At 41.6% G+C, this 21,669-nt stretch overlaps 3 protein-coding genes across 3 annotated transcripts; all 3 read left to right on the top strand.

Annotated features, from left to right (window-relative positions):
- The first annotated feature begins 543 nt into the window (after positions 1–543).
- Positions 544–3,424, top strand: apex2 (apurinic/apyrimidinic endodeoxyribonuclease 2). The gene is made up of 6 exons (XM_088369873.1): positions 544–753; positions 834–917; positions 1,105–1,285; positions 1,378–1,521; positions 1,601–1,670; positions 2,386–3,424. Exons 1-6 carry the CDS (start codon positions 639–641, stop codon positions 3,337–3,339), a joined length of 1,548 nt encoding a protein of 515 aa, XP_088225999.1. The 5' UTR covers positions 544–638; the 3' UTR covers positions 3,340–3,424.
- Positions 3,425–5,566: 2,142 nt separating this feature from the next.
- LOC148401806 (sodium-coupled neutral amino acid transporter 3-like) lies at positions 5,567–16,071 on the top strand. Its single transcript, XM_088360331.1, has 16 exons — positions 5,567–5,741; positions 8,802–8,883; positions 10,194–10,278; positions 10,376–10,491; positions 11,444–11,517; positions 12,019–12,111; positions 12,190–12,271; positions 12,351–12,433; positions 12,566–12,624; positions 12,699–12,836; positions 12,952–13,031; positions 13,346–13,446; positions 13,573–13,697; positions 13,997–14,141; positions 14,216–14,319; positions 14,388–16,071. The coding sequence occupies exons 2-16, from the start codon at positions 8,843–8,845 to the stop codon at positions 14,490–14,492; spliced, it is 1,431 nt and encodes a 476-aa protein (XP_088216457.1). The 5' UTR covers positions 5,567–5,741; positions 8,802–8,842; the 3' UTR covers positions 14,493–16,071.
- A 140-nt stretch (positions 16,072–16,211) lies between these two features.
- On the top strand, positions 16,212–21,666 carry wasb (WASP actin nucleation promoting factor b). Its single transcript, XM_088360323.1, has 10 exons — positions 16,212–16,425; positions 17,669–17,809; positions 19,430–19,519; positions 19,654–19,750; positions 19,896–19,931; positions 20,016–20,199; positions 20,352–20,530; positions 20,645–21,171; positions 21,307–21,418; positions 21,490–21,666. The coding sequence occupies exons 1-10, from the start codon at positions 16,324–16,326 to the stop codon at positions 21,549–21,551; spliced, it is 1,530 nt and encodes a 509-aa protein (XP_088216449.1). The 5' UTR covers positions 16,212–16,323; the 3' UTR covers positions 21,552–21,666.
- The last annotated feature ends 3 nt before the right edge of the window (positions 21,667–21,669 follow it).

Raw genomic sequence — 21,669 nt, 5'->3', positions numbered from 1 at the left:
AGAATTCCGTAATTCACTGGCAAATCTCTGGAACTGAACTTCAGACATCTGTAATGTTTTTTTATCCATCCATCCATCCATCCATCCATCCATCCATCCATCCATCCATCCATCCATCCATCCATCCTTTTTCCATAAAGTTCGGAAAGAGGGAATTGAGCTGATTATTCATGTGCATGTATGCATATTCACATATTAACATGCATGTATTTTTTGTTGTATGAGATGTACATATATAGTTGGTCTTTTCTGATTTTAGTAGTCTCACGTGTTTTAAGATTCGACCGCCCCTGCCTGCAGGCAGAAAACTCGCGTCACTTTACCACATGTAATATGGCGACGGCATTTACGTATGAACACGGCCAAGGCGAAATCTAAATATAGTCTGCCTAGTATAGGTCTGTAGTGACGATATCTCTCTCACTTTATATAGATGTACAGGGTTTATTTCATACAGATAAAATTAAGGAATAATTAAACTTTTTTATTTAAAAACACGTGACAGCGTCCAAATACACTTCCGTTTGTGCACCCGGATTTTTCTGTACTTCCGGGTCTGCACGAAAACAGTGAACTATTACAACCATCACTTCCAGTACCTGTGTGGTGCATATTTACTTTTTTTTTTTTTTTTCAAAATGAAGTTAGTCACTTGGAATATTAATGGTATACGGACATTCGGATGTGGAATCAAAAAGGCGCTTGATGCACTGGACGCGGATATCATATGCGTGCAGGAGACCAAAGTGACAAGTACTTGGAGAACACGCGGCCTTATTAAAATAACACAATAAACTTTGTGTGATTTTAACTCTCACTTGAATTGCTCACAGGAGACCTGCTCGATGCAAGGACTGCCATCGTTGATGGGTATAATTCCTATTTCAGCTTCAGCCGAGGACGCAGCGGCTACTCAGGTTTGTTATCCTTACGTTGTCTTGTTTTTATTTTTGTGTCTTTCATTCTTGCCAGCAATTTGAGTAACTGAATACTCAGTAATACCTGCCTTATATGATGGACAACCCCTGCAATGTCACGGAGAAGGTCTGCCAGTCTTTCTTGATGTCACATTGATGACACGGTGATGTCACTCACCGTGTATAGGTGTCGCCACTTATTGTAAGGACAGTGCCACACCATTTGCTGCTGAGGAGGGCCTCACTGGTCTTTTGACCAATCATGCAGGAGCTGTTGGTTGTTATGGTAACCAGTCCGAGTTTACAGATGAAGAGCTGCAGCTTTTGGACAACGAAGGTCGAGCCGTCATCACGCAACACAGAGTCCAGTAAGAATTCGATTGTACCGACAAAGTGTTTTAAGTATGGCTGCACTATTTACTGTTGTTTGTCTATTCACTGTTTTTGTTTATCCCGACAGACATTCGGACAAAATCCAAACTGTTACTGTGATAAATGTTTACTGTCCACGAGCTGACCCAGAAAAGCCAGAGCGAAAAGAGTTCAAACTGCAGTTTTACAAGCTGCTTCAGGCTCGAGCTGAGGCTATACTGAAGAACGGGAGGTGAGAGGGCTTCTTGCATTCATTGGCTTAGATGGGCACTAACTACACAATTCTCATTTCAGTTGTTTTTCTTTCCTAGTTCCGTAATCGTTTTAGGAGATATAAATACCTCACATCGACCAATAGACCACTGTGACCCAAATGAAATTGTAAGTACTGTACCCTTGAGGACCAGGACCAGAGTTCTCAATCACTATGATCCGTGACTACACTTGTCACGCAAAACACTTGCATCTCAAATTAATTTTCCCAATTGAAATGAATGTAAATTACATTAATCCGTTCCACCCTCTCAAAAAATCCAACAAATTATAATGTTTTACTTCAATAGCACTGTAATAGTGTTGTAAATTATAAACACAATAATGACATAACATAATGTAAAATATTCACCCATTTGTGCATCATGATCACTTTGTTGCGGCTCCTTTTGGCATGCACGAGTTGGCCATTGGGGGTCAGTATAATACTTGGAGCAACTGACTAAGTCACTCGGCAAGCCGCAGTAATAGTGGTCGTATTTTGTAGAGGATGAAGAATATATGCCTGGGTGTATTGTTATACATTTCGTCTTCAAATATCAGTTGCTTCACATTGTTATAACACCATCACATTGATGTCCATTGTGTTTTCCATCGTTTGAGTGCCTTAAGCTAATTTTTTAATTGCTAAGGCTAAGCTGCGTGCTAATTTTAAATACACAACATGTAATTGTGTTTTGTTTAATTTAATGGTAAACTTAAACCACAAGAGGCAATAAACAGGTTGCAGCCTCTTATTTAAAATGTATTGTTTAGTATCTTCCAAACTACTGCTTTTAGTGAAATTAGTTGCGTTGAATTCACTGTTCCTCTCATTCCTCAGGATGACTTTGAGGACAATCCTGGCAGGAAATGGCTGAACGGCTTTTTGAGGGACAACAAAGCGTCGCCGTCAGCAGATTTCTCCCATGATGGCAAGTTTGTCGACACGTTTCGCCATTTCCACCCCACTCGTGCCGGCGCTTTCACGTGCTGGTCCACTCTCACGGGGGCTCGCCGCACCAACTACGGCACGCGCATCGACTACATCTTTGCTGACAATCAGCTTGCCAAGGAGCAGTTTGTGGCAGCTGACATCATGCCGGAGGTCGAGGGCTCGGATCATTGTCCCGTGTGGGGGGGTCTCCGGTGCTCTCTGCTGTCCAACTCCAAGCCGCCCCCTCTCGCTACCTGCTACCTCCCAGAGTTCGCCGGCAAGCAGCAGAAACTCTCACGCTTTCTGGTAAAGATGGACCAAAATCCATGTCAGACTGACTCGAAGGAGGCGCTGCCCGGATCACAGGAAGAAGCCGAAAGGAGGGAGAATATAAACGTCACGGGCACCAAGAGAATCCTGAGGACAGAGTCTGCCTGTCAGACGAGTAAAAAGGTCAAAACAGCTAAGACTTCTTCAAAACCACAGGGCAGCCTTCTTGACTTTTTTAAACCCCAAAACGGAAAAGCACTTGGTTCTTCACACAATTCCCTCAAAGCGTGCCCAGTTGAGAACACGCCACAGCTTCACAGTGCCACGCAAGACAAGATGACACAAGGTGAACAGACAGACACCCCACGCGATAACAAAGAAGCATCTTTGGGATTTTGGAAGTCCGTCCTTCACGGCCCGCCCCCGGCGCCTACCTGCAAGGTTCACGGTGAGCCCTGCGTGTTGCGCACTGTCAGGAAGGAGGGGCCCAACGTAGGCCGCCAGTTCTTTGTATGCGCCCGCCCTCAAGGGCATGTTTCCAACCCAGAAGCACGCTGCAATTTCTTTGCATGGGTTGACAGGGGCAAGTGACCCTCCAAAATGTTCCTAATGTTTCACCATGTGTCTACTGTGAAATTTTGTTTAATCGTTTGAATAAAATTGTGTTTTATAACAATTCAGGTTCAATTTTAATTGTAGTTATTTCATTTCCGTTAACTAATAACCTTGATCAACACTTTGATTTGCTGACGCCAATAGCACTCACCAAACACACTCATACAGCTTTAAAATGTACATATAAAAACATTCTTGCTACCTTGTGTATTTTCATATGTCACAGTAACAGCGAACTATACTTGTATTTCAGTTTGCCCAGAGGCCAAATCTAGTAAAAGGCCTATGGGCCTTAACTCAATATTTGGACAAAAGTCAAATATGTGCTGTCATCAAGTCAATCCCAAATATTCCTTAAATACTAAAATGTTCTGTGCAGCCCAACTAGTCAAAACACAATGTTCTGATAAAAATTTCATTTGTGGAATATGAATTAAACAAACGCAGAATCCACCTGTTTTTAGCCATCTTAGCGGGCTATTGCCACTTGAAAATAATGACATCCCAGTTGTCAGTTTAACAACTGTCTCGCCGAGAAAAATACTAGTCATCTGACTCTCTGTTAAGTTATTTAGTTAGTAGCTGATGTCCAATGTGCCGTCACACAAGATGAGACTTTTATATGCTGCAGCAAATTTGAGATTGTTACCAACTATTTGGACTATACAAGGCAAAACGGGCTTCATGGAGGCAATTTAAGCGTAATTATATGAACGATTTGAATATTGTGGAAGAGCAAGTTCCACTGAAGGATTAGTGGCACGCTAAGATAAAGAAAGGCGGTTCCTGGGTGTGCACACAGATCTCCCATGTGAAACCTTATCAGTCAACTGAAATCTCACCGCCAAGACATCAAATGAATAGTCGTCATGGTTCTCGTGTCTGGATGATTTTTCCTAATGTACTGGTGGCCTTGGAGAAATGCCACAGGACATACAAATGTCACAGAGTACACACACAAACATGAGTAGCTTGTTTCAATTTACTTGGAAATATTTTTTGCATGCCGTGACTTGCTCTGTAAGTTGAATGTCGACAGTTGGAGGCCCAGTTTTTAAGTACCCATATATAGTAAATTATAAACAATCGAGCATTTGGCACACCACGGAGAATTCGGATAATAATAATAAAAAAATGCCAAGTATTTCAAACAGGCTTCAAAATGATGAAAAATCAAGCTGTTTTCTTTACTGAATACTCCAAAACCACAGCCAGCTCAACTCTCAAAAAATTCCATATGCGCTAAAAGAATTGATTGAAATTGAGAATTTGTTGTAGACCTTTTCTACACTGTATCAATGAGGTGCCCTGAAGTGGTCACCCACTGGCTGTCACGTCTGACTTTTCAAAAAATGTCTGCCCTTCTCACATTTCCACCACTATCTGTAATGTGCATTGACTGAGGTGCTGTGAAGTGGCCAAGCCTGCCCAAAGCCTCAGACCGCATAGTGGCTGTCAAGTTAGACTTAGAAAGGAAAAAAAATCCGCCTCCTCCTGCCTTTCTCTGCCTGATTTGTGCAGACAACGAGACGCTCTAACCCGGACACACTTAGTGCAACGCCCTGGTCGAATCTCTAAATTCACCTTTCAGAGCATTTTATTATTCTGCTTGTCACTATACGTTGCTGGCATAGATAGACGGACAAAAATACATTATTTGTATTCAACGAACAATTCTGGGGACCAATGAAATTGAATAGTTACACCCGATGATCTCTGACTTCCCCCTAAACAATGGTTTACAATCACTGGGTCTATAAATTCTACCATCCCTCCTTCCGTGTCTTGCCAGGGACTTACATGATAACTCGCACACTGTTTCCACTCGTAAGCGCAATCACATGCTGGTAGCCTTAAGAAAGCACTTATCTACCTTATCTACTTAACCAATATAGCATCACTTCCAGCCTCCGTGAGGATCCACTCATGCTGCGACAAAGCCCACCTCAGGTGACACCCGCTTTGCCACTCCTCTCGGCTTGCATAAGCATTAATGACTTACTAGGAATGTGTCTCAGCCAACTCTTGACTGACGCTGCAACCAACCCTCTGCAAACTTCAGCTAATTGCTTTTTTGCATTTCAGACTGTTGTGGCTGCTTCCCAGTGAAAGCACCGTCTTGGATCTCACACTACCTGTGGTTGAGCAAAGGGTTAACTCTGGGTGTTCCCCTTCCCCCTCGTTCCCTCCCCAGCCGATAATCTCTCTACTTTCTCCTCCCACCACTACTGAGGAGCTCTGGAGGGAGTGAAGCAGTTGTAATTATACCCACCAAAACTGTGAGAACAGAGAGAAGGAGCATACTGATTCTTTTTAGCGCACTACCAGGACATTATTTTTGTGTGGAAAGAAGGCCAGCCGTGCTGTTTGACACGTAGGTGAGTGACTTCCTGCGAGAAAAGTGTGTGTTGTACATTTTAAAGAAGGGAGTGGAGGCAGTAACTGTCAATAGTGAGCCGCTCTTGCATCAGACAGCACCATGTGGTACTATAAGCGATGCTGGACACAGAAAAATTGATTTCACTCTTCCAATTGTAGCCAATTTGATGCATCATTGAATTGGAAAATTTTAAATATGTAACTTCATTATACATTAACTTATTACCTAAGCCTTTTGAAATGAGATATTTTCCACTTTTTAACCTTGTTAATCTTATCTCTGAGGTGAATTTGATGCTATTCAACGATGTAACAGCTTTAAATGAATGCCTTACGTCCATTTTTTGGGGGTGTTATGTTACACAACTTTTCCTAAATTGATAAGGACAGCTGGGTAAAATTGCCAATGTTTTTAATGTCCTTGTTCATATGAGTGTTGTTACCTTACACACTTTTGGGCTGTGTTTTGGGGGACTAAATTGAGGTCAGTATAACAATTCACCAACTCAATCATAACTGTAGTCGTGTGAGAAATACTGATCATCCGCATGTCACCTGACCAATTCTCAATCTTGCTGCTTGCTCGCTTTCTGCTGAAAATTACTTCTGAGAACGGCGCTGCTGTCACGTTTATTTGACCACGGAAGGAACACATGCATCTGATGATAAGGCATCCTCCTCAGATGACAATGATACCCTCATTGTTGAACCCCTCCCCACAAACACACACACAGACATACACACACACTTCGGTTTGTCTCTTGATCAAGAGTTAGCCTTTCCAAAAATCGTGATTATATGTCATCCAACTTGAACTGCAGGGTAGATTGATGCCATCAAAACGGTTCCAGATATGCGTTCAGCTTTGTCCAAAACTTGAACTCAGCATTTGAGCTCTTCATAACACCACTAATTGACAAAACATTGACTGGAGAAGACATCTGAAAAGTAACTTGTGATAGAATAAATCTGCAAATTACCAACCATGTATATTTTCCTCACGCTTTACATGTAATCCCAATAAAATATGCACATGAGCTGCATGTATTATTTTTGTCCTCTTGGGTTTGACATTCCCACGTTGTACAGTAGTGTATCTGTGACTGTGACTGAATGAGTGTAACTTTTAAAGGCGGGACCCTACTAGTTCAAGTCAGTCCAAATTCAAATGAGTCCTTTGCAGTCCTTGAAGCTCCGCCTCCGTGGACCGGATAAACCGTGGCGAATATAGACAGACAGACTATCCCTGCACAAATGAATTGCCCATGCAACAAATTTGAACAAATATACATTTCTACAATACCGCCGGCTCAATGGCATGTTTACAAATGTCAATACATTAACCAGAAACCTAATTCATATCCTCTCTATATTTGACACCTACTGACAGTGTGTTTACATCTCCCGAGTTCCGAAATATACATTTTGAAAAGTAATAATAAGAAACAAGCCTGTCGCATTAGAAACAAAAGCCAGTTTTAAGGCTGCATTCGTGGGTCACGTGACATGCTCTCTGGAAATGACGTCATGTAGCCTAAAAAACATAAAGATAATAGATGTTTGTAAATTAAAATGTACCAGAAGCTTAGAAACCTAACATGGAAAAAGAAGTTTAAAATCAACCAGACTTTCCAAGATTCCGCTTAGCCGAAGCCTGGATACATTTCACTCATCAGTGCGTTCTCAAAAATTGTGTAATAGCACTTGTCAAACAAAGAGGCTGTAACACAACTGAAAAGCTAAAATACCAGCATTCACACAAGAAGCCTTTCAATTTTCTGGCCCGCTTCAAGGCTCCTTCTACGTCAGCAGTCCTGTATGACCAGTGTGGGACTGGAGGAGAAAAAAGTCTGTGGAATGTCACAGTGTTGTATCAGTGCCTCTTTTGGGGTCACATGCGAGAATCCCAAGGGTGTGTGGGTGACCTGTGGGAAAGGGGTAGTATCTCATGACCCGGTGGCACGAGCGCAAAGCAGAACTAGTCTCTTTGGTCCTCGCACCACGTTTTTCATTTGACCCCGTGTCACTTCGTTGGCAGCATGTTTGTCTCGAGACTGCTCAATTCAAGTCACATTGTTTTTGGTGTTTCTCGTGTGCATTAGATGCCATTTGTTTAACTCTGTCGGTATTGATTTGCTGAGAAAAAGTCGGCACGCCTCTGTTCAAATGGCAAGTTTTCCTGAGATAAAAAGTGAGACCAAGCTAAATAATTTCGAAACATTTCACTACACCTCTATTCAAATGCCAGGTTCACTTTATATAGTCAGACCCAGCTAAATTATTTCTATACTTTTTACTTGGATAATTCAAGTGAGAAAAGGTCTTTTTGAAAGGAGAAGTAAAAATAACTGAAGTAATGTCGTTTCACAAGTGTGCACACCTCATAAGTGGACGTGTGGCTGTGTCCACATTTAACCGATCACATTCAAACTCATTTGGGTGTCAGCACACACTTGCTGCCAAAATCCCCCTAAATAAGCCCAAATTAGTCTTTTCTTGACATTTTTTTCTTCTTTCTAGTAGAGACCTACAGTAGGCAGCATAGTGCATTTTGGGCTGTATTTCTTTAGCTGGTAATTAATTAAACAGGGCGGAAGGAGTTATGAACAGTTTGAAATTGTGTAAGCACAAAACCTTTATGCTTCTGCTAGAAAACAAACAACTAAATACGGGGGAAAGCCTACTGCATCTCCTGGATGTGCTTTGGGAAAAACAGAGCTGTTGTACTGACACCAAAACAAAAGTGTCAACTCAACAAAATCACCTATGGAACGCCATATCCTTCTCGGGGTATTCACATTTTACAGCTCTGAGCAAAATTGTGCTGGATTTTCTGCAGATATGTACGTTTGCAACTTCTTCTGTACGTGTTTACATAAAATCTATCTCCAGGCTATTTAGAAAAGGCAGCATTTTAAGCTTAACCTAATGTTTTTCTCACTAATTATACAAATCATGAGGTATGTTGAAGTGAAATTCGTGCTTCGTTACAGCTTTTAAGAGTATAAGGGCTACGGGTTGACAGGAAGCGTTCTAAATTAGATGTCTTCCAATTACAGCTTGAAGAGGAGTGAATCAGTCACCTTTACACTGTATCAGAATGGAGCTTCAGAAAATGAACGGACACGGTCGAGAAGACAGGTGAGATTTAGAAATGAATGATACTACAAAATTCTATTGTCAAAAAACCCTGAGCTTTTACAGCATTAAATAAAATCAAACCACAATATTTACTTGCTACTAAGGAGAAGAAAAACATTTGCGGACACGGGTGGGCAAGGCCTCGACCAAATGTGACCACACCAGTCTGGATAATGAAGCGTTTCTGGCATTTCTGGTCACATGATGCGTGCATGCTGGACGGTCCTATTTCTAAAAGACTATTTATATCCTAAAAAGACGCTATGATTGGTTATCGGAATAATTGTACCGACATTTTATATACTGTAGACAAATACATATAGTTATATAGGCTAGACACAAATGCGCAAAATACAGGAAGTCATAGTGAAGTCAATTAACTCTTCATTTTGTTTGTACCCCGGTGTTTCCCAACCGTACCTGAGGCAAGGCACATTAACTGGGAAAAAAGTGAAAAAAGCCAACAAGCAAAGTTATCCAGCTAAATTAACCATTAAAATTATCTCGTTCAGCTTGTTTTGCAGTTCAGGTGTTCCAACTCCGCAAAAAAAAAGCAATATTAGCTCGCTAATTAGCTATCTCCACTCGACACCTTTGGTAATATTAGCAAAGTGAACTTGCCAGTCAAGTTGATTTACAAATCTGAACAACCCGCCCAATTCTTCTTTTTCTACAATTGCACAACCGAACGTTCAACAATCTGATCCATTCAAATAATTTAATTTTTACAGTATAGTCAAGATTATTGTGGTGCGAATGTGTCGCACAAGGACAACAGAGATTCTTTTGACCTATGTCGAATTATCTAGCCGTTGAGTAAAACACACATTCAATACATTTTGACTTCCAAAAACATATGTGAATCATAACATTGTTGTTATTGCAGCAATAGTTCCATATTTTATCATTCCTTAACAGAACAGAAATGAGTCCACCATATTGAGACCAATTATATCTAAAATTAAAATCTACATATGTGTGTAATAATCCAATAATACAGTGCGACACCACAAGCGTGAAAAATTAAGTTGTAATTTTTATAATAATTTTAATACGCTTAATAACATTTTTAAAAATCCTGGTTGAAAAATAATAAAATGGAGAAGAGAGATTGAATCAAGGCAACCGGATGCCACTGCTTTGTATGCATTAGATTAGCATGACCCGGATGACTGAGAGTTTACTTAAGACATAGAGAGGAAGTTGCAAACAAAGCAAATGGTCAAACAAGCCCATTGATAACGGTCGTAAAAGCTTTTGGGTCTGCTTACAACCTGTAGTTTTTAACATGTGCTTTATTTGCATTGTAGCTTTGATGGGCTGGATGCCATGGCTGAACATGAGGAATTTCTCCCACATAATGCCGGTGTTAAAAAAGAAACACACTTCACAGATGTGAGGTTTTTTTTTTTTTTTTTTTTTTTTTACACCCACTTGTTTATCCTGTTCACCTAACAAGTTGCCCATTCACTCATCTTTTTTTCTGGTGCAGTTTGAAGGGAAGACTTCATTCGGAATGTCCATTTTCAACCTCAGTAACGCCATAATGGGCAGCGGAATTCTGGGATTGGCCTTTGCCATGTCCAACACTGGAATCCTCCTTTTTATGTGAGTAAATGAGCAATTTGATCTCTCCTGATTATTTGTTAGTCTGCACATTGGCCATTAGTGGGCAATTAATCGAAATTTAAGTGTAATTTGTATGTGATGGGTCCATGTTTACATTAGCAATGACACGAAGCTTTGAGCGTGCTCACATGAGCAATTTTACTGAACAATGAGCTATAATTGACACACACGCACATACGCACACCGCTTTCTTAAACCAGATTTAAGAAGTTAAATATAGCCTGCAGTGATCAAATCCAAGACAGGCTTGCGTGGAGCAGTCGTGTTCTATCCCTGTGTCGAGGAGGGAGGGAGGGAAGGAAGGGGACTTATCTAGTGGGGATGCACTGGACGCTTGATGTTAAGTACTATTTTTTCTTTTTTCCTATTTAAGTGTCAAGATTTTAACTACCATAACACATTTTCACACGTGTTTAAGAGATTTTGCCACAGTCCGTTGAACGTAAGAATGTAAGGCATCATGCTTTGGGGCTGTTTTCCTGCAGCTGGTTCTGGAGCCTTAGTCAAGGTGAAGGGGCTTGGGAGCACAAAATGTTTCTGCTAAAAAAAATTAAACAAACAAAAAACCGCCAGGAAAATCTTAGGAAAACATCTGAACTTTATTTGAGCTTAATTATAGGCTTTTTAGATGGTGGTAGATATATGCTGACCCCCATTTAGCATGATCTTGAGTGTAATTGGTTAATTCTGAAAACTGAAACCTTCCCCAGTTCCAAGAGGATGTTCACATTTAGGTAACCACTCAGATTTAGGTAACCCTCTCTGATTTTTTTTCAATTGAGTGGTACAATTTATATAGGTCACATTAACGATGGGAATAATTTTGAAATTATTTATCTTAGTCCAGGTTATGAATAGGTTTAGTCTGACCTGAATATTGCATGGAATGTTAACAAAAACTAAACTATTTGCTTTTTTTTTAATTTTTCAGAATTCTGTTGGTGTTCATTGCTATTCTGTCTGCGTATTCAATCCACTTACTGCTGAGAAGTGCTGGAGTTGTTGGTAAGAAGAGTTATGATCATATCAATTGTACAACACTATGCTGGACTGTAGGGGGCAGAATTTAAGAATTAATCAGGACCGTGTGATTTGCGAGCATTGCACTGGTCATCATGGATAAAACTGAATCCCACTCCATTTACAATTTATTTACTTTCAACACTGAGTGACCCTCTCATGTCTCACTTCCTCGTTTTCCAATATTTATACGTCACTAAAAAGAATCTTTATGTCTGAATTATACTACCCTCTAGCGGTCAAAGCGCACACAGCAGAAAGAGCACAATGTTAACGGGCATTAAAGTATCAATCATGTTGCACAGACTGTTTACATTGTAATTATATGATGAATGTGTGTTTTTGTTATTATTAATGCGCAATACTGTTGATTTTGGGGGGATTTTTTAAATATGTTGCAAATGTTTTGGAGGTTAGTGTCTCTCTGTATGCCACCCTTGGAAGAAAAGTATTGTGGCTGCATTGCTAAGGTTTGGATCATTTTAGGAATCCGAGCATATGAGCAGCTTGGGAACAGAGCTTTTGGCCCACCGGGAAAAATTCTGGCAGGGAGCGTCATCACAGTACACAACATCGGAGGTAAAATGTGATCATTTGTAGTCGTTTGCTATGAAAAGTGAAGCTTGTCCTGACAATATTTTTGTTATTTTTTCTTAGCAATGTCCAGCTATCTCTTCATTGTCAAGTCAGAGCTCCCGTTGGTTATTCAGGCTTTTCTTGGCAAACATGAAAACACAGGGTGAGTGTCAAATATTGCTTCTTGACTTCAATGACAGCTTTATAATTTAGTGCACTGATTTTTGTTTGTATGGTCTCAGAGAGTGGTTCTTGAATGGAAACTACTTGATCATCATTGTTAGCGCTGCCATCATCCTTCCTCTTGCACTCATGAAACAACTTGGTATGATTTTACATCCTGTCATCTCATTTCCACCCCCCGCCTTGTTAACTTTCTCACCTCTACAATTGTGGTCAACACTTGCAATAGTATGAAACATGTAGATTTTATCTTCATCATGTTGTTCCACTTTAGGTTATCTGGGATATACTAGCGGCTTCTCTCTTTCTTGCATGGTGTTTTTCCTCATTTCGGTAAGTCTATTGAAAAACAATTGACTTTGCAACCCAAGTGTGACACATTTGACCTATATTTGATACCCCTCCAGGTGATCTATAAGAAATTCAACATTCCTTGTCCGCTGGAGGACAATCTGCACAACACAAGCCTCATTGCTGACAATTTCACAATTACAGAAGTTGCGGAAGACTTTTGTGATGCCAAGCCTTTCACCATCAACTCACAGGTGAGAGCACCTTGCGTTTCTCATCTCTCTCTTCTTCAGTTGTCACTGTAAATTTTTTATTTTCCGGTCAGATGACCAGACTAGGTCACTAATCTTTGGCATGATTGGCTTTTAGACAGCATACACCATCCCAATTTTGGCTTTTGCATTTGTCTGCCACCCCGAAGTGCTGCCCATCTACACAGAGCTACGAGAGTAAGTAATGCTTTATATAATGGAACCCTAGTTTTTGTTTGCCCCAGTTTTGTTTTATTCCACTTTTTGTTCCTCCGTTTGGTTTTTAGACCCCCCCTTCAATTTAATTTTCTTGTGAGACATGGCTGGAATCAGCTGGTCTTGATTTCTTTTTTGACAGTTGCCAATATTTTTGACTGTGATAGCAACACCTACATGACTTAAGTTAAACAGCAACATCATGTTTATCACATCACTAATTATCTATTTGCCCAAATAAAATGACCAAAATTAATGGTGAAAAACACAACTGACTGTTGTCGTCTTGTCTCTAGTGCCACCAAGAAGCGTATGCAGAATGTTGCCAACATTTCCATCTTGGCCATGTTCCTCATGTATCTCCTGACGGCACTTTTTGGGTACCTCACCTTCTATGGTAAGACTCAAAGATTGCACAAGTTTAAATGAATTGTTGTTCTCCTTCAAATTGCATTCACATTTTGCAGTGTGATGAAGGAGGGGCAAAACTGAGCAGGGTGTCAAAACTCGTTTCTCTCTTTAGGTGCTGTGGAGTCTGAACTGTTGCACACTTACATCCGTGTGGACCCCCTGGACGTGCTGATGCTTTGCGTGCGCCTGGCCGTGCTCGTGGCTGTCACACTGACTGTGCCTGTGGTTCTCTTCCCAGTGAGAGTTGCATCATATTTTTTTTAATTCAAACGATTAATCAGTCAAATATCTTTGAAAAGCGGACCAACATTGTAGTACAAAATAATCACTGCGGTCTGTGGGGCACCAGGACTTGTCCAACACAGCCAGTTTCCAATTTGAGCCAAAAAAGAGCGGACATGGGGATTTTAGCAATAGTCTTAGCAAAAGCCCAGCCACCTGAATGTTAGGCTTTGCACTGATGGCCGTTGCTAGGTTGAATGCAAAGTGACTCGTTCTTCCCAGTGAAGTGTGTCTTTCCTTTCTTCCCACCGTAGATCCGCAGGGCCATACTTCAGATCTTGTGCCCCGACAAGCCTTTCCACTGGGGCAGACACATTGGCATTGCGCTGTTCCTCCTCATTTTGGTCAACCTGCTCGTCATCTTCGTGCCCTCCATCCGTGACATTTTCGGACTCATCGGTGCGTGTTTGCGCGCTATTATCGCCTCGACTTCTGGCGGTCTCACCGAATGCCCTCTCCTAATTTCTTCACAGGAGCCACATCGGCCCCCAGCCTCATCTTCATCCTGCCTGGAATCTTCTACATACGAATCGTTCCTGCAGAGCAAGAACCTTTTCTGTCCAGACCCAAAATTCAGGTAGCGCTCATCGCCGTTGTACACAATGTTGTATTGCCATTTTCATGCAGCACGGTTTTCTCCTGCAGGCTGCATGCTTTGCCGCATTGGGATTCATCTTCATGATTGTGAGTTTGTCGTTTATCTGCATCGACTGGGCGAGCGGTGAGAATCGAAGCGGCGGTGGACACTAGTTGCTCGCCGAGGGCCCAGCAATAACAATGTGAACTGAAGCCCCCTCCCTGTCACTAAATATATTGTTCGCCAGCAGCCACTCAGTACATGCTGGCCTTGACAGCAGAAACTGATAAAAAAGAATGTGACAACCAAAAGACTCTCCAAAAGAGAGACGAGAGAGAACATGGACACGTTTTGTGACTGGATTTGCTACAACCCGGGATATATTCCTTTTTTAATGTTGAGTTAAAAAAAAACAGCAACAGCGTGACTCATATGCGAATCCCATCGAGGGTATGGATTCAAAAGTTCTGGGAAAATAAACAAGTCACTGCCAGAGTTCTCTCAAAATATTTCCCATCTTATGTTTGCAGTACACAGTGGTGCCTTGAGATACGAATGACCTGACTTACGTGTCACGGCAGTTTTATGCCACTCACACTTCAAGTTTACTGTCAAACAACTGCTAGCATAATGCTAACATACAATGTAAAACACTATTGACATGCTGACTAATAGCACCTGTTGAGCTATGCTAGCTATGTTTATAGACAAGATAGCAATCGTTCCAGGCATACATTCTTTATCCTCTACAAAAAGTGACTAACATCACTGCATCAAATTGAGTCACTTAGATGACGTGAGCTTCTTTGTTTGTGTCTTATGTCTATTTACTCCGGGTGGCCAAGGTAGGCACACACAGAGTGGTCACAGAATGAATTAAACTCAAATGAATCTCAAGGCACCACTGTAAAATCAGCAACACAGCAAATCGTTTCCCTGTCATCAAAATTAATTCAACATTTCATTTGGCACACACGTCGTTTCATTTTAGTTTGGTTCCTCAATGAAGTTTTGCGTAGTTTTCCTTTCACATGAAATAAGTAATAATGGAGGGTAGTGTCACGCTGAATTTTTTACACAAATGCACGATTTGTTGAATTCAACAGTAAGTTATTTGAAATGTTAGTGCCCTACTACGACAGTTCGTGGAGGTGAGGATGTTGGGTAGAAAAGAAAAAAATATATACAATTTGTGGGCTTTTGCTGCTAGAAACGAAGCTCAATTTTATCTGTTATTACAAACCAAAGAATAAATGCAGTTACTGTATCATGTTAAACCAAAGAGCAGGGGTGTCAAACTATTTGGAATAAGCTCAAGTGGGCCGGATTTTTTTTTGTGCCTACCCCATTGTTTTGGTGAAAACAGCTTCAAATATATTCTGAAAATTCACATTTACTGATTATTATCTTGCGATTTCCAGCAAGATAATATAATATGATAAGATATATTTATAAGATAATAATATGGGTTATCTTAAATACCTTATGAAAAATGAGTGCAGTTTCTGGTCCGCAGGCCATAAGTTTGACACCACTGCCACAGAGTGTAACACTTAGCTGTAAAGCTCATCCTATTTGTGTTCATGTTTTACTAGAAATCATTCATCATGTCAATCAATGGTATGTGAATATTAAATTAAACCTTTTCATGTTTGTAAATGTTAACTAAAAGCAATGTTGAATTTGTTTGTTTTTCTTGTACAGTTTTAATTTAATTTGAACTGTCTGTCAATAAAGTATATCTCATTTGTACCCCTTCTAAGCTCTGCGAATAGAAAGCATGAAGTCAAGCAAATGGAAGTAGCATATTATCAGTGCTGCTTGTTTTCAAGAAAACAAGTGGGGGGTTGGAGAAGTACGTATGTGCATTTCCTGCTATGAGTTGAAGTAACAGAGAAGAGACTCAACTTCCTCCATTGCGGTAGCGTGTCAAGCCTGTGCTGAGAAAACGCCGTTGCAAACCAGCAAGCGTTCGTTCGTTCGCTCGCTCACCTCAACCACACCATGAGCCGAGCGGCCAAAACCAAGACGGAGAATGCGAGGAGCTCCCTGCTCAGCCCCCAAGAGAGTCAGGCCCTGGACAACCTGCTTGGCAGAAGATGTGCTGTAAGTTACCACTTCAATCTATGTAGGCGTATATCTGTGTCCAAATTATAGCTCATTTTTCAAGTTGAAATTTGAAATTTTTAAATATTTTCATCCACTAAGATCTCTCTCATCTGACTTGACGAGCAAACTAAAAATAAATTCATTATTTTGCCAGGTGTGCACTTGTAATATTTGGGGGAAAATACATATTGGATTTCTAACCACAACCTAAAACCCAAACACAGTAACCCTTCTTTGAACTCCTAACCTTGGTGTGAAAACATATAGTTTGAAAATGTAATACTGCCTTGAAACCTCTCCTTGACTTCAGACTTAAATCCCTACAATCAAGCCATAACCCTTGCTTGAAACCCTAACTTGAAGACCTAACCCTTGACTCTGCATTCAAACTCTCCTTAACCTGGGCTTCACAACTCAATGTTTAAAACCTAACTAAAAGAACCTAACTACAAGAAGAAAGCAAAACCCTTGGTTGAAACCATAATATGAAATCCCCAGCCTGGCTTGAAAACCACTCATCTGAAACCCTACCCTAACGCTAAACTCCACTTGAATGCCATACCCAGGTTTAACACCTTAACACAAGCTTAAAACTGTAACTAGAATCCTTAACAATTCTGTCTTCAAAACATACTTTGAAATATTAGCCCCTGCTTGAACCCTAAATCTTTTTTAAAACCCCAACTTTTAAGTCCTAATTTGAAATCCTACCCCTCATTCAAAACCAAATTTGATCAAACCTTACCTCTGACTTGAAAACCTAACCCTGAAGTCGGAATTTGAAACCCTAAAGTGAAGCTCTAACCCTGCCTTGAAGCCTTCGTTTGAAGGCCTTGGTTTAAAACCCGTAATTGTAACCACATCCTTGAAAAAAACCTAAATTAAAACCCTATCATTTGATTTTAAAACCTAACCCTGCATCAAAATTGTCTTTTAAACTAATCCTGGCTTGTAAAGCCTTAATTTAAAATCTCTACCCCTATTCCAAACCCTAACCCTCTCTTGAAACCCTAGCTCTTGTCTGAAACCCTCATCACTTCTTTCTGAACTAAATATAAAGACACAATGCATATTGCAAACAAACTGCTTGCATGAAGTCATCGGAAAAGAGGAAATGGCGCCTGAAGCATTTCTTCCTCTGGTGTCAGAATTTGACGCGGCCTCTTATGTTGATATATGTGTGTGTGTGTATGTGTGTGTGTGTGTGTGTGTGTGTGTGTGTGTGTGTGTGTATATACAGTCTATGGCAACTGCAGTGGCACAGTTGTTCATGGCCCTCCCTCACCAGCCGTCCACATGGAGCCTGCAGCACACTGGAGTTGTCTGCCTCATTAAGGACAACCCCCAGCGTTCGTACTTCTTTCGCATGTACGATTTGAAGGTAACGGCGGCAATAAAGAATGTCGCACTGAAGCCGCACAAGCTGCCTCACACCACATTACCAGGAAATTTGATTACAGCAATCCTTCATTTCACATTGAATGTATGTACCTGTCATGTTGCATGAAAGTCAACAAATGAGAGCTGGAAAGTTGGATATTGTTAAATGGCTAAACAAGGGGTCGGGAACCTTTTTGACTAAAAGCCATAAAAGCAAAATATTTGAAAATTTGTTTCAGTGAGATCCATACAATATGTTTTAAAAGTAAATTCAAGTAAATGTCAGTATAATAAGCCTCTGAATTTATTTATTTTTTTTAAATAATGTTATACAGTAATCCCTCGTTTATCGGGATAATTGGTTCCAAAAACCACCCGCGATAAGTGAAATCCGCAAAGTCCAGTCACCAACAAGAAGTACTGGGCAGCAAGTACTGGCTACATTGTCCTAAAGATTTGACACACGTTTCCTCAATTGAGAAGTTTTATTTTGACTTTTAAATGTTTTTTTAATTTAGAAAAGAAAATCCGCGATGTAGTGAAGCCGCGATAAACGAAACGCGAAGTAGCGAGGAATCACTGTAATACTCACCATTAATGCGACTTCTGGTGCTGCATGGATTTGCTGATGTCTTTGTCTTGGTACTTGGTTGAGCTTCATGCAAGCGTTGAGACTTTCATCATGTGATCGTAGATTGTTCTTGATGTTTTTAAGATGTGAGAATGCTCACATGCATACGTAGATCCAAACATGGTCAGTACACCAATACTCACGCTGCAGTGTGTAGTACTCACGCTGCAGTGTGTGGTATGTGATAGGAAGCGCGTTCCAAATTTTGACAATCAGCTGGTCTTGGGGTTGCAGTTTTTTCATGAGCGTTTTAGCATACTCGCCATCTGTGGATGCAATTTTGTCATTGCAAATTAGACACACCGCAGAGGTGAATTCTTCGGTCCATTCAATCTGAAATGTACGATACTCGTCATCTTTTTTTCTTTTCGTCATCTTCCTTGTCGAAAGGTTAGCTTTGAGCTAATGACCGAGCAGACTGACTCAAAAGGGGGCGTTTACCTGCAATGGACAGTTGCTCCTCAGCTCCTGAGCCAATGACCAAGTCAAGTCATGTCAAGTTTATTTGTATAGCCCTAAATCACAAGCAGTCTCAAAGGGCTTCACATAGACAAAAATTGACAATTATTCTCAAAGCATCCCCTGATCTTAAGCTCCCAAAAGGGCAAGGAAAAACTAGAAAAAAAAAACTACCAGGGGAAAATGAGAAACCTTGAGAGGGGACCACAGATGGAAGGATCCCCCTTTCAGGATCACCAGGCTGCAATGGATGCAGAGAGGGCAAAAATGATACATATTATGAAAATCAATGAAAAAGTGGATGTCCAAGTCAAAGCGAAGAGCTGCCGGAACAAATTAATTCTAAAGGGGGTGTTTACCTGTAGGCTATTATCCAATTAAAACAATGGACATTTGGTTTAGCCACTAAACCATTACTCACATTGCATGTTGTGTGACAGTGTCATTTGAGGTCAATCATTTTCAAATGTATCTATGATGTTTTATGCGCTCTATCCTACTGGCTTCTACATATTGTCTTACACCCCACAGGCTGGGAGGATGTTATGGGAGCAAGAACTCTACAACCAAATTGTTTACTCTGCTTCTCCACAGTTGTACTTTCACACCTTTGCTGCTGATGTAAGCAACTATTTCATTTGACATTTCACCAGTCTCTGTATGGTAATATAGTGCCTTCAAAATGTTTGCTGGATCATCCTCTGACTGCTTTTTGGGGAGCCTATTTGTCTAATGCTCCTCCACCTGACATGCAGGACTGTCAAGTTGGACTGAATTTTGCCGAGCAGCAAGAAGCAGAAGCCTTCAGGGAAGCTGTAGTGGGAAAAATCAGCCAAAGAAATAATCGGCAAGGTACGACAGTACTCTGATTACCTGAAAAGGTCAAAGTGATTTTTGAAAGTTTACCTGAACGCTGAATACCTCAAACTTTTACACAATGTATATTATTGATGTTGTTTTTGTGTGGCTTTACTCATTTTAACGTTTCCATTTCTAGAAAGAGGTTCCCTTCCTCCTGTCCCACCAGAAAAATGTAACTTCCTCACTTCTCTATACAGATTTTCCCTGATGGCACAAAATACATGACAAGTCTTTCTGTACTGTCCCGTAAAAACAGCTTCCGTTAGCCGTGGTTCCTTTCACAAAGCCTCTGTGGACATCCCGAGCCCTGATAACTCCCAACGTTACCACTTGATGCCCTCGGCTTCTTCATTGCGGAGTGGCAATTGGAATAAGAAGGACAAGAAAAACAAGAAAAAAGGCCTTTCTAAAGCAGACATCGGTGCGCCCAGTGGATTTAAGTAAGTCAGCTTTAGAATGCTTGGATTTGACATTTCATCAAATATTTTTATATTGTAGTAAATGTACACCTCGTGCAACACAACTTAATTTGTTATTTGTACAGAAAATGGAAGGATTAATAATTCTTTCTTTCTTTTGTCCTTTCTTTTAGGCATGTTAGCCATGTTGGGTTTGACCCCAACAATCTGGACCCCGACCTGTGGAACCTCCTCTCCCAGGCAGGCATCGGAAAGGATGATTTGAGAGATGAGCAGACGTCCCAGCAGGTCTACAACATCATCGAGCGCTCGGGCGGCATGGAGGCTGTCAAAAGGGAGGCCAAAAGAGGAGGTCAGAACAGACTACTTACACTTAATTGCTTGAATACAAATACAGGTACGCCTGGTGAGACAAGTGACCGGCCTAACAAGTTTGTGTGTGTGTGTGTGTTTGTGTGTGTTGCAGCCGCTGGGCCTCCAGCACCTCCTCCGGGCAGGCTGGGGCCCCTTCCTCCTGTTCCCGTCTCGACCATTTCAGCCCCGACGCCGCCGCCTCCACGCGGGCGTTCCGGCCCCCCGCCTCCCATCCCGGCGCACTTGCAGCAAGCGCCGCAGGGAGCGTCCAACCGAGGCTGCCCACCGCCTCTGCCGCCGACGCACGGCCCTCCGCCATCATCCTCCAAGTCCTCGCACGCAGGCTTCTCTCATAACGCGTTGCCCCCGGTGCCAACCGTGCAACATCAGCGCACTGCAGCTTTCACACCTCCAGCCGCCCCATCTCCGCCTAGCAGGGGAATTAGCGGAGATCCGGCGCCGCCTCCGCCACCTCCGCCACCTCCGCCTCTCCAGCTTTCCTCGGACACTCACTCGTCTCCCCTTCCTCCTCCTCCCCCGTCTAGCAGCCTGCCTTCACCCACCCTTTCATCTGTGGGGAGAGCAGACAGCAGAGGCGCTCTGCTGGATCAGATACGACTGGGGAAGAAGCTCAGAAATGTAACCACATTTTAGAAACCATAGTGTGAAAGCCTAATTGGAAATCTTAACCCCACTTAGAAACTCTCATTTGAAACCCTGACCCTAGTTTGAAACTTAACTCTTGAAACATTGCTCTTGCATTACGTGCCACAGGTGAGCGAGTGTCCTGACGTGGGCGCGTGCCTGCCGGCCGAGTCGGGCGAAGGTATCGTCGGCGCGCTCAAGATGGTTATGCAGAAGCGGAGTAAAGCCATCCACTCATCAGGTAAAAACGTCTCTCGTCCCGGGTCGAAAGGAAAACAAAACCGACGGACGTGTGTTTGCAATGTCGTGCAGATGAAAGCGAAGAAGAGGGCGGAGGAGATGATGAGGATGACGACGACGAATGGGATGACTGAAGCCAAGTCAAGTACACTCATGCATCTGTTGTTTACAGGCAGTTGAGAATTGCATACTTCTCAACTCAAAAGAGTTTCTCTACAATAAACTCATTTGTCTCTTTGAGGAAGTCAAGTC

Source organism: Syngnathus floridae, chromosome 2, assembly GCF_059516105.1.
Source record: "Syngnathus floridae isolate MCC-2025c chromosome 2, RoL_Sflo_1.0, whole genome shotgun sequence".
Taxonomy (NCBI): Eukaryota; Metazoa; Chordata; class Actinopteri; order Syngnathiformes; family Syngnathidae; genus Syngnathus; species Syngnathus floridae.
Note: the sequence above shows the minus strand (reverse complement) of the source record. Positions and strands in the feature narration are given on the sequence as shown.

Coding starts and splice junctions, on each gene's coding strand:
- LOC148401806 (XM_088360331.1), top strand. CDS start 8,843: ATGGAGCTTCAGAAAATGAACGGACACGGTCGAGAAGACAG. Junction 10,279..10,375: donor AAGAAACACACTTCACAGAT/GTGAGGTTTTTT, acceptor TTTCTGGTGCAG/TTTGAAGGGAAGACTTCATT. Junction 11,518..12,018: donor GAGAAGTGCTGGAGTTGTTG/GTAAGAAGAGTT, acceptor GGATCATTTTAG/GAATCCGAGCATATGAGCAG.
- apex2 (XM_088369873.1), top strand. CDS start 639: ATGAAGTTAGTCACTTGGAATATTAATGGTATACGGACATTCGGATGT. Junction 918..1,104: donor AGGACGCAGCGGCTACTCAG/GTTTGTTATCCT, acceptor CACCGTGTATAG/GTGTCGCCACTTATTGTAAG. Junction 1,286..1,377: donor ATCACGCAACACAGAGTCCA/GTAAGAATTCGA, acceptor TTATCCCGACAG/ACATTCGGACAAAATCCAAA.
- wasb (XM_088360323.1), top strand. CDS start 16,324: ATGAGCCGAGCGGCCAAAACCAAGACGGAGAATGCGAGGAGCTCCCTG. Junction 20,531..20,644: donor AAGGGAGGCCAAAAGAGGAG/GTCAGAACAGAC, acceptor TGTGTGTTGCAG/CCGCTGGGCCTCCAGCACCT. Junction 21,419..21,489: donor TAAAGCCATCCACTCATCAG/GTAAAAACGTCT, acceptor AATGTCGTGCAG/ATGAAAGCGAAGAAGAGGGC.